Genomic DNA, 16,223 nt, shown 5'->3' on the forward strand with positions numbered 1-16,223 from the left:
TGGGGTTACACTGACCCACTGCAGTGCACTGACCCACTGGGGATACACTGACCCACTGCAGTACACTGACCCACTGGGGTTACACTGACCCACTGCAGTGCACTGACCCACTGCAGTACACTGACCCTCTGGGGGTAATCTGGCCCACTGCAGTGCGCTGACCCTCTGAGGGTAATCTGACCCACTGGGAGCACACTGACTCACTGGGGGTAATCTGACCCACTGGGGATAGTCTGACCCTCTGGGGCTACTCTGATCCTCGGGGGGGTACTCTGATGCTCTGGGGGTACTCTGATGCTCTGGGGGTACTCTGGCCCTCTGGGGGTACTCTGGCCCTCTGGGGGTACTCTTGCCCACTGCAGTGCACTGACCCTCTGGGGGTAATGTGACCCACTGGGGGTTACTCTGGCCCATGGGGAGTACACTGACCCACGGGGGGGTGCACTGACCCCTGGGGGGTACACTGACCCCTGGGGGGTACACTGATCCACTGGGAGTACTCTGCCCCCTGGGGGTACACTGACGCAAGGGGGGTACTCTGACCCTCCGATTATTTTGGCTGCCCCCCCCCCTCCCCCATGGTGTTGTTGTAGATTAATTTTTCTAAAATTTGGGACCAACTTGTCTTCCAGGATCAAGCTGGATGCATCCCCTCCATCCTTTCCCCCACCCCTCCCCTCCCGCACACACCTTATCTCCCCTGCCACACACACACACATACACCCCACCCCCCACCCCCCACATCCCCATAAACACCCCACCCCCTTCCCCACACACATCCCACCCTCCCCCCCCCCCCCCACATCCCCATAAACACCCCACCCCCTTCCCCACACACATCCCACCCTCCCCCCCCCCCCCCCACACACACACACCACCTCCCTGCTCCACAAACACCCATCCCCCCGCCCCCTCACACACACACACTCCCTTAAAATGCAGCCTGAGTTTAGATCTCGGGCAGGGAGGCACTTTAGAACAAGTTTGGCCTTTCTTACACAAATTCTTGCTGTTGATGCATCAAAGCTGCTCCTTACAGAGAGAGTGACTGGAATCACGTCTGCTTTTTCTTCTCAATACAGTTTACATTCACTCCGGACGTGTGTGTGTGTGTGTTACTGGCTCATAATGTCCTCCTGAAATAGTGGCTTAACAATCTCACCTAAATCCCACAAGGTGCCTGAAATATAACCCGAGAGAATTTGTTTTAACATAATATATAATAGACTGGAGACTGACTGAAACCTAACTCCCAAATAGATTTGTTTTATGGGACTCTGAGTTGGCTCCGAGGCAAGTAAACAAAAGTTGCTGCTGTATTGGTTCAGTGAAATGCAGAGGGAAAGTCTGGGAGGGAAAATGATACAGTGTCTGTGAGCATGGGGCTAAATTCCTCGCAAATGCCACATTTTGTGAATATGGAGACAGCCTGGAACTTGGATTGGACTCAAGTGTAAATAACATTGCGACAGAAATAGCCAATGTTTCAGTGATAGCAAGAGTATTACAGTTAAAAAATAAATCTATCCACTTTAAACAAACGTCTGCACACACAGACAAATGTTTAAAAAGCACCAATTCTTTTTAAAATGAAAGTCGTGCCACAGATTTGAAATTATCTTTATTTCCAGCAGAATAGGTTCATGAAGCACATGCTTTTTTTTCAATAATGAAGTCTATTATATTTAATATGTCACAATGTCTCACTGCTTTAGTGTTCTTACCCATCACAAGGTAGGTGCTAAGCATCGACCAAAACACAGGCCAGGCCCCCAGGATAATCAGTTCCAAGGGGACTTGATCCAGCCGTATCACCTATTACATTTGTACTGACCCAAAAGAGAAACCCAGACCAGAATCTTACCGCCGTTCACGCCGGCGGGATTTTCCTATCCCGATGCAGAGAATGGAGATTTGACTGGGCGCCAAATTCTCCGACTTTGGCGCAGTGGGAGCGTGGCGTGAACGGCCGGGAAGATTGTGCCCCCAGATTCCAGTGATGGTCACTGCTAATGCTCTCTGGAGGTAGCTGGCTATTGGTCAGTTTTGATGTGGAGATGCCGGTGTTGGACTGGGGTAAACACAGTAAGAGTTTTAACAACACCAGGTTAAAGTCCAACAGGTTTATTTGGTAGCAAATGCCATTATTGGTCAGTTTGTCAGCAATACCTTCGTCCCTTCCCCACTCCATTCCACAGCTCCTCCTGCTCTGGCCACCGCGCACCCACCCACATCTATCCAACTCTTTTAGTTTTGGGACACCACAGAGGGGTAAGCAATTGGGGGGGTTGCGACGGTTCTCAACCTTCCTTATCTCTGTAACTTCCTCCAAACCTCTGAGTTCTCTGTGTTTCTCTATCTTAAGTCTCTTGTTCAACCCCACTCCCTTTGCCCAATCACCGGTGTTTCCGGACTCTGAGTTTTGGAACTCCCACCCCCCGAAAGCTTCCTGCCTCACTCCTTGTTTGCAACCTAACCCGTGGCTGCCCTGTCCTCGCTCTTTGGCCCAGTGTCAAATTTATGTCGAATTATACTCGAATGAAGCACTGTCAGAGATACGATTTGTCTTCTCAAGTAGATGTAAAAGATGCACTATTTTAAAGAAAGGGCAGTGGAGATCTCCCCCTGTGCCAATAGTTATCCTTCAACCAACATCTCTAAAACAGATGATCTGATTGTTTCTTTCAGCGTTGTTTGTGGGAGCTTTCTATGCTTCCTACATTACATGACAAATGGTGCAGGAAATGATGCAAGGAGAGGTTTAAGATACAAAGAAATCTAAACAGAATCAGTGAAATTCCAACAATTCATCCAAAATAATTTATCAACTGGATCCAAAGTCCCCTTCTGTACAGGCAGCCTGAAGAGATCTTCAGAGCAATTCATAAGATACCCGACTAATTTGTACCAACACAATGGGTGCAAAACTACTAGTATGAGGAAATCACATCTCATCATCACAATGATATTTCTACATAGCTCCGCCTTTCAGAAGTCCCACAAGAAGTCTCTGCTAGCAGAACACGACCAAAGGGAATGAACCACTTTTCAAATAGGGACCTTCGAGCAGAGAACCCTAATCTCAAATGAGCCCCACATCCCACCCCACCCCCTTCCGAAAAAAACAAAGTGCAGGGCAATGGTTTGTCTGACTGTAAATCTCATCACGGGAATATACAGAGCAGAAATTAGACACATCCCGAAAGGAAGAAAGACTAGGAAAGGCAATATGGGTGGGTGGGGAAGCGGGGGAGGGGGGGGGGGCGGGGGTGCGCAGTGGGATGGGGAAATGAAAGGATGGCTACACTTAGTTGGCAATTAAAGATTGCCAAAGCCAGGTGTCATAGCTACATCTCAATTCTGTCCCCTTGACAGGCTAGAGTGTGTGCTACATGTGATTTGGAGTGGAGAATGTGGGAGAAAGCAGTGAAAGTGTGGCTTCAACCGAGGAAACACAGACCCCATTCATTTAGTTACATTACTGATCCATTCATTCTTACAAACTTAGTGGTTCTTGCCAACTCTTTAGAAAGAGATGGAATATTGAGGTGGTCTGAACATTAAAGTAGGTCTCCTTCAATCGGGAAAACTTTCCAGTGTTGTACACACTCTTGACTTCCTTCGCTCCACGATGGGCAGTCGTGCTTTCAGCAGCCTTGGCTCTAAGTTCTGGAATTCACTCCCTAAACGTCGCCACCTCTCTCTTCTCCTTAAAACCTATCACTTTGACCAATGTTTTGATGGCCTGGTCTGACATTTCCTTTCGAGCCTCAATGTCAATTTTTGTTTGCTAATGTTCCTGTGAAGCACCATGGAAAGTTTTACGATGCCACAGGTGCTATATAAAGGCAAGTTGTTGTTTCAGACATCATTGAATAACACAACCGCACCTCTATGACTCAGACCTTTGGGGTTTGGGCATGGTAGGTGCCTCGTGATGTTACAAAGTCTTATGAAGCAAATCAGCAAAGTAGTGGATTTTGTTTCCATTGGTTCTTTCATGCCACAGAGCTCCATAGCAACAGGAAAATATCCAGCTGCACAAGGCCCAGAACAAAAAGCCTCCTTTATTTAGAGAACAAGGCTGACACCACACAAGCTTTTGAGAGAGAGTTACTTTTGATTACAACTGGCTTGTGACAGTAGCAGCTTCAGTCAATAGCAGCTGGGCACTGATAAATGAGTCACGGGTACATGTCATTTCTGAAGACGCCAACGCACTATTCCTTTCCCTTTGGTTTGGCACCAAGTCCCTTCAGGAACTTGAGTGGACTAAATTTGTTCTTCTTTTTCAAGTCCGCTTCTGTCTCCTTGCTGACGTCTGTCAAAGAGAAAAGAGGCACAGAGAGAGGGATGGAGGAGAATAAGAGAAGGAGAGAGGGGAAAGAGAGAAGGGGATGGAAAAACCAAAGGGTTTCAAGAGGCAAGGAGGGGTTTAAAAAAAGTAAGAGGGAAGGGAGGAAGGGGGGGGGGGAGAAGTTATATGAAAAGAGGGGAAGAAGGAATAAGGAGGAAGAGTGATCAAACTTAGAAATTTCATTTTAATAAGACACAAGTTTTATTAAAAAGTTTTTATTCCTTACCCCTCCTGTTAATCATGGCTTCCATCATCAGATCCTCTTCCTTTTCTCTATAAAGAGAGAATGTGTCAGAAAGTTACTTTCCCCAACTCAACACATTCTCTCCACACTCAATAGACACGCTTCAGGTGCCAATGCCCTCTCGACACACCCTCACTGACCGCTCAGCAATGCTGTTGATTGCAGCCTCTCACATAGATTCTGCCCACCACCATCCTGTAAGGAGGTACCTGGACTCCACTCAGCGCTATCCTATCCATTCCTCACAGCACACATAAATAAATGCGTGCAGACACGTGTGCACAGACACGTGTGCACAGACACTCAGACAGGCATGCACACACAGACAGGAGTACACACACACAGACAGGAGCATCCACACCAGCAGGAGCCCACACACAGACAGGAGTACACACACACAGACAGGAGTACACACAGACAGACGCCCACACACAGACAGGAGTACACACACAGATAGATGCCCACACACAGGCGGGCACACACAGACAGACAGACACACACACATACGGACAAACACCCACATATGCACAGAGAACCTCACAGGCTGGCGCCCACACAGAGATACAGGTATCTCTGCAGACACAGATATGTGCACACATACTGGACAGGGACTGGACTGGTAGTCTACATATCTCACTTAAGGCATTTCTCTAACTCCCTAAGCCCAAAGGGTGGGATCAGAAGGCCTGTCCTTAACACTTGCTGATGTTACTTTACAGGCAGTCCATGTGTGGCCTTGTGTCCTTATCCATTGGATAATACAATCAGCCTTGGAGAATTCTCTCAAGTTGCCCTTTTCTGAATCACAGGGTGTAGATTTTTATTCGCAAGTTGCGTCACAAAATCAGAACAATTCCCAGCTCCATGGACTCGCTGTTTAAAAATGGCTGCCTGATTTAGGTCACTGGGGTCAGGAACAGGACTATTTTAGGACCAGGGTGACCCCACAATCCAACTTGGGTGAAGGCAACCAATGAATTAAGTAGTCAGCTGCCTCCGTGATTCATGCAGGCACAAAACGTGAACCGGTCCCATTCCCACCCCCATGTAAATGGGAAGTGTTCGGGGAACGGGACTTGTGATTTCTGGGCTAGTCCACCATTTTCACCAAGGACAGGGAGGCTTTCCATCCTGGCGAAAATCCAGACCTCAGTCTTCAACTTGTCCCCAACATGTTTGGCACGCACAGTATTCATAACACGGAATGGGGTCCATGAGAAGCTCAGCTCTGGATCAGCCTTGGCCCTCAGCACACCACTCCATGTAACTCGCTTCATAGCAGTGTGCTGTTGTCAGAGATGGAATTCAGTAATGTTCTGTTCCTCCTTTTGTTGGCTAAGTACCAAAGTCATTGGAAGGCTTATAGAAGGCAGGACTAATCCAGCTTTCACTAAGATGGTCTTCTCAGAGGACTTGAACTTTAACAGAACTTTTAGTCCCGTTAGAACTTGTCCCTCTGCTATGGAAAGTGACAATCTGGAGCCCCCTTACTGACCTTCGATTTTTTGACTATTCTCAAGTCAGTCTTGGAATCCTTGAGAGTATCTTCGCTCCCGTTAAATTTGAGAGCTAACCCAGGATAATGATTGGAGAGCCCTTGTTTCATTCCATTTGGTTGCAAGGTTTAACACGTGCCATCACTGGATCCTTTCCACACACTCACACAGCACAGAAAGAGGCCATGGAAGAAACATCCAATAGTCCCACTTCTCTGTTCTTTCCTTTAGCCCTGTAAACCTTTCCCCTGCAAACATACACAACATTCCTGTTTGAAAGTTAGAAAATCTGTCTGCACTACCCCTTTGAACTGTACATTTTATAGATTCCCTATACTGCAGAAAGAGGCCATTCGCCCCATCAAATCTGCACCGACTCTCCAACAGGGCATCTTACCCAGGCCCTATCTACGTAACCCCACATATTTACCCTGCGAATCCCCCTAAACTTTGGATACCAAGGGGCAATTTAGCATGGCCAACCCACCTAACCTTCACATCTTTAGACTGCGGGAGGAAACCGGAGCACCCAGAGGAAACCCACGCAGGCACAGGGAGAAGGTGCAAACTCCACACAGGAATCAAACCCGGGTCCCTGGCTCTGTGAGGCTGCAGTGCTAACCACTGTGCCACCATGCACAAGAGCTCACTGAGTGAAGAATAAAATAAATCTTCATGTCACCCCTGATTCTTTTGCAGTTACTTTAACTGTGTCCTCTTAACAGACCTCATTTTAGGCTTCAACTGGCAAACAAATGTATTGAATATGCACAAGCAAATAGATAACAGTAATGTCTACAAAGGAATATATGCATCAGTATTTTTTACAGATTCCTCATAAAAAGAAAATAACAAATGGTTCACAATTTCTACAGCAAGCTGACAGTAATCTAGTTGTATGGTAGTACAGAACTTGCATATTGCTGAAAAAAGAGACGCACTGTCGAAGCTTTTTGTCTTGCACTCATCAGGACACAGCTTGCAAGATAAACCAACAGGAAAGAGAACAATAATTTATACTGCTTGAGAAGAGAGTGCTGATTGGTTGGCACGTCAACTCTGATTGGTAGAGGTATTGTCATGGAGAATGCAGTAGAGCACAGTTAATTGCCAAGTTTTTGTTCAAATTCAAACCAGGTGGATCGACTCTAATTAGCCAAGGCATTGCCATGGGGAATGAACAAGGAAATGGCTGCTTCCAAGCTTTTGTTTAGTTGGAAAAGGCACAACGCGTGGACATGCCCCTTCTGTCTACAAAGGAATATATGTGGCAAATGATGTTCTGCCTGCCGCACAAATGAGTAATGCGGTATATGAATTTCAGTGTCAGAGTGATGCCAGGTACGTGGACTGTACGCCGTAACGACTGACGGACTGTATCAAAGAGCACATTCCTTCAGCTCTTACAACAGGCAAAGTACAGACCATATCCAACCAGCCAGTGCTTGCAAAATGCAAAGCATAGAATCCAACATTAGATCTGATTCCGCCATCGGACAACACTTGCTAAACAATCCTGATTTTGCCAAGAATTACACTGAGAAACAAACCTCTTGCAGTGTGACCCACCTACTCATGCTAGAAGCCACACATCATCATACACACCAATCCTGTTCATCATCACTCCTGGACTTTTTGATTTACATTGGCCCCCACTCCAGCAGCACCTTTATTTAAAAATTCTCATCGGGGTGTTCAAATGTCTCCCTGGCTTGGTATCTCTGTAATCTCCTACAGCCCCTCAAGACCCCCCCACTCCTCCACTTCTCACCCCTTGTTCTTGTGCGTGGACATCCCCAATTGTATCACTCCACCTTTGGTCATCGTGCTTTCAAATGTCATAGCCCTAAATTCTGGAATTTCCTCCCGAAACTTCTCTGCCTCTTTCTTCCTCCCTTAAAGCCGATCCCTTTGACCAAGAATTTGGTCACCCAACCTTGATATCTCCGTATGTGACCGGGTGTCAATTTGAGTCTAAATACCCTCCTGTGAAGCACCTTGCAGCATTTTACTCTGTTGAAGGTGCTAGATTAATGCAAGTTGCTGTTGTTAGAGAGGCAGGCTCTTAATTTGCTTGGCGCTGCACCCTCCAGACAACCTGACGTCAGCAAGAAACCGGTGCGAGAAGGATGGAGGGGGAGCGGGCAGATGGGCAGCACAGGCAATACGATGCAGCCGCCACATTATATAAAGGGGGCACTCGCTGAGTTTATTTCGCAAGGGAGTTGGTCTTTAAAATCAGCTGTGCATTTCCAGGCAGCAGTGAGTGGCAGTACGATAAATTGCCAAGGTGGCATTCGTCCATATGGCAGAGACTGGGTGACAGATGGCACACATTTAACTACTCCTCTGTTCGTTATATTGGACAATGGAGTTCAGTATAAAATGCTGCACCGTGAACAGTTTAGTTAACGTTCATACAGTTCGACAAAACCAAATCTTAAGTTAAAGTTTAAGCCCGTGTGGTTCAGTCATTGGCATCTAAATCCTCTCACCTTCAATTTGCCATCCAACTCAAGATTCATGAGGTGAAAATCTCCCCTTGATAATTTGTCTGAAGACACTGAATAAAGTCAATCGGGCATTGTTCTTCCCGGCCATGAGTTCAAATGTGCCCAAGATTGGCACCAAGTGATCAAGTCTCATTGCGAGGAGGGTCAAAGGGAGCTTTATCCTAGAATCCAGTAAGGTCCATGTAGACCTTACCTGCGTATTAACACACAGGCAATTCAGATAATTCAAGGACCATTAGTGGGGAGGGAGCAGTGGAAGAAATACTTCATGGTAAGCTTTAATCACTGACATTACAGCAAAGGTGGAGACCATTTGGCCCCTCACACCAATGCTTGCTCTTCAGCTAAACCTATCAACTGTTGTCTTCTACTTGCTCGCTGTGGAAGTTAACCTGATTATGAGAGGGTTTGGAAAATTCAATCCCAATTGTTCGCAGTGGTGAAGGATTGAAACACAAATTCAAAAGATAAAAATCAGCAAGTTGGAAGTTTTCCAACCAGATAGGTAATAAGAGTTATGGCATAAGTTAATACAGAAGGTTGTTGAAGTAATTAATCTGAGTAAGGTCAAGACACTGCTGGATATAGCTGGAGGCAGAATAGGTTGAGGGGCGTGACGGATGGATGGAGTTGGGATCACTCACAAAGCAACAGAACCTACTGACCTTATTCCTGATGCTCTTGTTGATCCTGGCACTAAGGGAAAAGTCAGACATTTCCTGGAATCCTACTCCAGCCAACAGTGTCTCCACATAAACGTGAACACATATTCGCTAACCTGGGTGATGCAGTTTTAGTGGTTATCTCATACCTCACTCTGTCCTCATCCAATGTGTCGATAATGTCATTCCTGTCCTCCACTGTTCTCAGTAACTCTTCTATTAACTCCTGCTCACGAGCCCGATCTCTGTCAGATTTCTGGTCCTCTGCAATGGCAACACATCACAATGTACAAACACACAAAGCTTTTGAACACCCTGTCCAAATGTCTCCTTTTGGGGCTCAGTGTCAAATTATCTTTGATAACACATCAGTGAAGGGCTTTGGGAGGTTTCCTTGTGTTAAATGTAAGTGGCTGTATCTGATTATTGATGGGTTTTTATCTCATTTCCTGGGAGCAGTTTTTTTGTTTTTTACTAAACTGTGATTAAGAAACATCACCTGCATTAAGACCACTGGTGGGTCTGAATCGCCAGTAATGTTTCTTACAAAGTGTAAGTGAGTTGAGCAGGATGACAGGCAAACAGGAGGAACGTTTAAAGAAGCAACTCCCTCGGGAACTGATTTCCTTCAGAAGCTTCCCCCAGACCAATAAGTTGCCTTTCTCTGACAATGGCCAAACCCCTTTGATCTGGTCAGGCTGGGTCAGTGGGCCTCCAGATGTGTTGGGCAGGTTAATCAGGTTGGAGCAGTTCCCGTCAGGGACAGTTTCCACTGTTCATAGTCACTGAACATTCAGCTCTGGACAGAGATCCCAGGTCAAAGGGAAAGGTAACGGGACAAGTAAAGAAACAAAAGGTGTGTCTAGAGAAGGTGTGAATGGCAGCAATAAAACCATGACCAGTGGAGGGTTAACTGAAAACAAGAAGTGGTGATGAACTGAAATGGTTGAATTCAATGGGTGGAATTTTCCGGCCCTTCCTGCTGGGAGGATGTTCCGGACCCGCCAAGTTTTGTGCCCTTGCAGCTGGTTCCCTGGTGGCATGGCCAGTGAGCCATGAAAATTATCATCGACTTCGGTGGGACAGAAAGATTCTGCCGGCGGCCAATAGCTCGCTGCCTCTACCACGGGTTTCCCCAGGGTGGGGAGCTGGAAAACCCCAGCTGGCATTGAGTCTGGAAGACTGCAAAGTGTCCAAAGGTGCTGATCCTTAAGCTGGCTTGGAGTTTCAATGGAAGCATGTAGGAAGCCAAGGAGAAGAGTGGTCTTTATGGACATTCTGATTCAGACAGAACCTTCTTCTCAACAGTTTCCACACTTACCGGATTTTTCCATCAATGCTCGTAATTCCTGGTCAATCTGACACTGACGCTCCTCCAAAGCCTGCTGCTTCGATCTGTCAATAAAAAGTACAGGGTTTGCACTAACCAATAGCTGCTCTGAGAAGTGGAGGTTATGAGGAAAGATCAAAAGCTTTAGGCGCGTGTCCACTGGAAATTTACCTTGGGGAAGGTGGGCAGAATCAATGCTGAGACGGATCCAGTCAAACTGTTCACACTGAGGGAGGGAGAAAGGGGATGGAGGTTTGGGGAGGGAGGAAGGAGGTTTGGGGGTGGGCAGGGAGGGAGGGAGAGAGGGGGGTGTTGGAAGGGCAGGGTGCCAGTTACAATGCAACGTATTGAAATGAGCTGTAGTTATGCCTTCGTCCCCCGTCCCCCCCCCCCACCACCTCCCCACCCCCGCTCACTTTCTACTCACATGTAAACGAGCTCCGATTCCCGTCTCATCAGCAACTGTTTCTCATGGATCAGTTTGAACCACTCCACCATCAACTCGTCTTCCCTTTCATCTATTTGTTTTCAATAAAAGAAAAGAAGAATCCAGAATTTCCAAAACAGAGCTGAATTGATAAACAGCAGCAGCCATCAACCACACAGTGGTCAGCTCACCAAGAGCATTGTTCATTCTCTGCTCCTGCGTCTTAGACTGGGTTGGCCGCTGTTCAGACACTGCAGTCCACACAGGACATGTTAGAAACCATCACAACAAATTGATCAGTAGGAAAATGTCAACCGGTCCAGCAAGCCTGCCCCAAGGTGCCAGAAATGTAGCAAGATAGGAATTAGAAGCAGCAATGTGACTTTCAGCTCCTCCAGTCTGCTAGACGTCTCAATAAAACCATGACAGATCTTCAATCTTAACTCCACCTTCCCACCCTATCCCCATATCTCAAGATTCCCAGAGTGCCCAGAATTGAGTACTGCCCTGAATGTACTCATCAGCTAAGCATCCATCTCGTGGGTAATGAATTCCAAAGATTCACAATTCTCCCAGTGGAGAAATTTCTCTTCTCAGTTCCTGATAGCTGCCGTCTTATCCTGATATCATGACCCCCTAATTCTAGACTCCCAAACAAAGGAGCCACTGGGACCTTCACAGGATGATACTGGGAATTCAGGTGGTAGCTGGATTCACTAGAGAGGTCCCCAGAGTTAGGTGAGCTATAGTAGTTGCAGGGTTGGCGGGGGGGGGGGGGGTGATTAAAATCAGAGAAGGGGAAAGGTCAGAGTCAAAGAGGCACAAGGTTTCTTGTGAGGCTCTAAGGAAACCTTTCCACCACCACCCCCCCCCCCCCAACCAAAAGATTAAAAACATCCAATCCTGTGTCTCTTTGGCCCACGATCCTCTCTCAGCATGTCCTGCCTAATGAAGAAGGAACTCATCTGTACTTTGCCTCACTCTCCAGACACAGGGGTCTAATTTCCATATTTAAGAAAAACTCCAGGCCGCTGTCCTGTGGGTGTCCCACTGTAATTTCTGGAGCAGGGTGATCAGAGGGCCTGCTCATAAAGCTTATTTTGTCCCCTCAAAGCTGAGGGTGTGGAGGGACAATACAAATTTCAATCAGGGCCAAATTGTCTCATTTTCCAAAGTTGGTGTTTTTTGACGTGGTGACCCTCATGTTTCCTACAATTTAATTTTCAGATTTCCAAATATTAATCCTCAGATCTCAATGACAACTCTCTCCCTCTGGCCTGCTGTTCCCATGTTCTATAGGAACGGCTCCTCAAGCCAGACCTGCCATTCAATATGTTCATGGCTGATCATGTGCCTCAACTTGACCTCCATGTCCTTTAACTCCCTTAGTATCCTAAACTCTATCCATCTCCATCTTGGACGTAATCATTGATGATCATCCACTGCTCTCTGAGGTAAAGATTTGCAAAGATCCACAACCCTTTAGGTGAAGAAATTTCTCCTCATCTCAGTCCTAATTTGCTGAATCCTTGTGGTGAGACGGTGACCCTTATTCCGAGATTGCAGCCCAGTGAAACATCTTCCCAGCATCCCCCCCACTGAGCTCTTTTACAAAATTATATGTTCCACAGAGCTCACCTCACCTTCTTCTAAATTCCAGGAATATCGGCCGAGTCTGCACAATCACTCCTCGTAGGACAATTCCTCATCCCAGGAATCAGTCTGGTGAATTTTCCAGACTAGTATATCCTTCCTTAGGTCAGGAGACTACAACTGTACACAAGAGTCTACGTGTGTTCTCAACAAAGCCCTACACAGTTACAATAAGACTTCTACTCATGATAATTTCCTTAAGTTCTTCATTTCCACCAGACCTTCGATTCCCCATTATTTCCAGAATATTTTTTGTGCCTTCCCCAGTGAAGACAGATACAACGTATTCATTTAATGCCTCATTCAACTTGATCACTGTTGATCTAACTTTTAACCCTTAATTATCTTCCACAACCAAATCTAATCAATCTCAGTTTCCAATCTTGGTCAAAGGTGAGAGCCCAGCTCCCCCCCCCCCCCCCCACCCTCTCCCCTCCCAACCAACACACCTCCCTCGCAACTCCGGAGCTGTGGTTCCAGGTCCACTCCTTTCTGTTCCAGTGTGTCCAGCTGCTTCCCAATATCTCGCAATTCTCTCTGAATGTCTTCCTCTGATATTCGCTTACTGGAGGTGGTCTGCAACATGAAATGTAGGGTTTAAATGAAATGGCCTGTTTCTCTCTTCAGTGTGAATCAGAGCAAGGTCAGCGAATGAAAAACATTGCAGCAAACTATCTCCCAGCAGGACCACCGTTTCCCACCCAACTCACTCTCAGGTCCAGCTCAAAAAATAAAGACCTCACACAGTCTCCCTGAAGCTACCTCAGTGGGGGTTTGGTAAGAACACAGCATAATGATGTTATCCAACCTGTGAATACACACACTACACAAAGGCTGCGTTAAAGCTGACCAAGCAATGGGAGCACATGGCACTGACCAAACACACACACACACAAACCGACACACACACTCAAACACTCACATACACACACACACATACAAACCGACACACACACTCAAACACTCACACACACACAGACACACAAACAGACACACACTCACACATACAAACAGACACGCACACACACGCAAACAGTCACACACACACACACGCACACACACACACACACACACACCAGTATGCCTTTCACTTCATTCTTCTATATTATTCAGGTTAGTGGCGTCTGACTTTTCCTCCTCCCTGTTCACTCACTCTCACCTTCTCAGAGGGAGTTGTAGTGTCACGGTGACCTTGGCTTTGCTTGGAATCCCCTGGATCAAGATCATCTTCAAAGAACTTTGCTCTTGCCGTTTTTGCTGTAAAAATAACGTAACAACAGATTACAACTTTTGTAATCAGAAAATGTCCCATCAAATAACTATCCAATCACATCATGCAAATCCCCTGGGGTGTTGAAATACAGATTGATGGTGATCGTGTTGCTGTTATAGAAAGCTCCAGCTAGAGCCCATTTCTGGAGTATTGCTTTCAGTCTGGGCACAGTGCCTCAGGGAGGATACACTGAACTTGGAGTGGGTGCAGCACAGACTCACCAGGATGATACTGAGGGTGTGATTCTGAAGGCAGGTTGCATGAGGAAGCTCTTGAGTATAGACAATTGAGGTGATCTAAATGAGATGTTTAAGATGACTGAAGAAATTGATAGGGTAGATAGAGAAATACTTTCCTCTGCAAAGGGAATCCAGAGCCAAATGCACATAACTTTATATCAGAGCTAGAACATTCAGGGATTAAGTCAGGAATTAATTCTTCAGTTTAAGGGGAGTGCAAATCTCAATATTCTTCTCCCCAAGAGTTGGAACTAGAGTCAATTGATAATTTCAAAACCAAGATTGATGTACATTTGCTTTTATTTTTAATTTGTTCTTGGGATGTGGGCATTGCTGACAATGCCAGTATTTATTTCCCATCCTTAATTATCTTTCGGATGTAATGGCGAACCACCTGCTTGAGCTGCTGCAGTCCACATGGTGCAGGTACATCTATAATACTACAGGTGAGGGTGTTCCGGGATGTTGTGCCAGTGACAATGAAGGAATGGCGATATAATTCCAGGTCATGATGGTGTGTGACTTGGAGAGGAACTTGCTGGTGCTGGTATTCCCATGCATCTGATGCCCTTGTCCTTCTAGGTGATGGGGGTTACGGGTTTGGGATGTGCTGTTGAAAGAGCCTTGATGAATTGATGCGGTGCATCTTGCAAATGGTACATACTCTGCGTTGGGGGTGGAGGGAGTGAATGTTGAAGGTAGAGAACGGATGCCAATCTAACAGGTTGCTTTGTTCTGGATGATGTTAAGGTTCTTGAGTGCTGTTGGAGCTGCATTGATCCAAGCAAGTGGAAAGTATTCTGTCACATTCCTAATTTGTAACCTGTAGTTGGTGGATAGGTTTTGGGGAGTCAGGAGGTGAGATTCCGAGCCTCTGACCTGATCCTGGAGCCACAGTATTTATACGGCTCGTCAAGTTAATGGTAACTCCCAGGATAATGATTGGGGGAGTGGCGGTGGCAGCCAAGAAGGTCATGGAAGGATGGTCAATGATTAAGCAGATGAAGATGGTTGGGCCTAGCACACTACCCTGAGGAAGACACAGAAACACACAGGGCAGAAGAGGCCCTTCGGCCCATTGAGTCTGCACCAAGAAATAGCTGACCTACCCACCTAATCACATCTACCAGCACTTGGCCCATATCCTTGAATGTCATGACGTGCCAAGTGCTCATCCAGGTACTTATTAAAGGATGTGAGGCAACCCGCTTCTACTACCCTTCCAGGCAGCACATTCCAGACCGTCTCCACCCTCTGAGTAAAAATGTTTTTCCTCACATCCCCCCTAAACCTCCTGCCCCTCACCATGAACCTATGTCCCCTCGTGACTGATCCTACACCCCACAGTCATCTATGTCATTTATATAAATGACAAATAAGAGGGGACCCAGCTCAGATCCCTGTGGTATGCAACCAGACATTGGCTTCCAGTCACTAAAACAGCCTTCTGTTATCACCCTCTGTTTCCTGCAACTGAACCAATTTTGAATCAACCTCCTCAAATTACCTTGTATCCCAGGTGCATTTGCCTTCTTTATTAAGTCTCCCATGTGGGACCTTGTCATGCTTTGCTGAAATCCATATCGACTACATCAACTGCACTACCCTCATCCACACACCTGGTCACCTCCTCAAAAATTTCAATCAAATTTGTTAAGCATGACCTTCTTCTGACAAAGTCATGCTGACTAACCCTGATCAAACCTTGCCTCTCCAATTGGAGATAGATTCTCTCCTTCAGAATCTTCTCCAATAGTTTCCCTACCACTGACGTGAGACTCACTGGTTTAACTCTACAACCCTTCTTAAATAGCGGAACCACATTAGCTGTTCTTCAGCTCGCTGGCATCTCCCCTGTGGCCAGAGAGGAATTAAAAATTTGGCTCAGAGCCCCTGCAATCTCCTCGCTTGCCTCCCATAGTGGCCTGGGATACAATTCATCCAGACCTGGAGATTTGTCCACTTTTAAGCCAGCCAACACTTCCAATACTCCTGTAGTGATGTTCCAGAACTGAGCTGATATATGAGA

At 46.5% G+C, this 16,223-nt stretch overlaps 1 protein-coding gene across 2 annotated transcripts in view; it reads right to left on the reverse strand.

Annotated features, from left to right (window-relative positions):
- Nucleotides 1-1,604: 1,604 nt before the first annotated feature.
- The window catches only part of micall2a (mical-like 2a), a 92,855-nt gene continuing 78,236 nt past the window's right edge, over nucleotides 1,605-16,223 (reverse strand). For both annotated transcript variants that reach the window (XM_078240201.1, XM_078240200.1), the window contains exons 9-15: nucleotides 13,842-13,939; nucleotides 13,132-13,258; nucleotides 11,030-11,120; nucleotides 10,594-10,667; nucleotides 9,422-9,536; nucleotides 4,584-4,630; nucleotides 1,605-4,321 (exon numbers count right to left, since the gene is read on the reverse strand). In XM_078240201.1, coding sequence (XP_078096327.1) covers nucleotides 4,221-4,321; nucleotides 4,584-4,630; nucleotides 9,422-9,536; nucleotides 10,594-10,667; nucleotides 11,030-11,120; nucleotides 13,132-13,258; nucleotides 13,842-13,939 — 653 coding nt within the window. In that variant the 3' untranslated portion in view covers nucleotides 1,605-4,220. The remainder of the gene's footprint in view (nucleotides 4,322-4,583; nucleotides 4,631-9,421; nucleotides 9,537-10,593; nucleotides 10,668-11,029; nucleotides 11,121-13,131; nucleotides 13,259-13,841; nucleotides 13,940-16,223) is intronic.

The sequence above is a fragment of the Mustelus asterias genome, chromosome 23 (genome assembly GCF_964213995.1).
Source record: "Mustelus asterias chromosome 23, sMusAst1.hap1.1, whole genome shotgun sequence".
Lineage (NCBI taxonomy): Eukaryota > Metazoa > Chordata > Chondrichthyes > Carcharhiniformes > Triakidae > Mustelus > Mustelus asterias.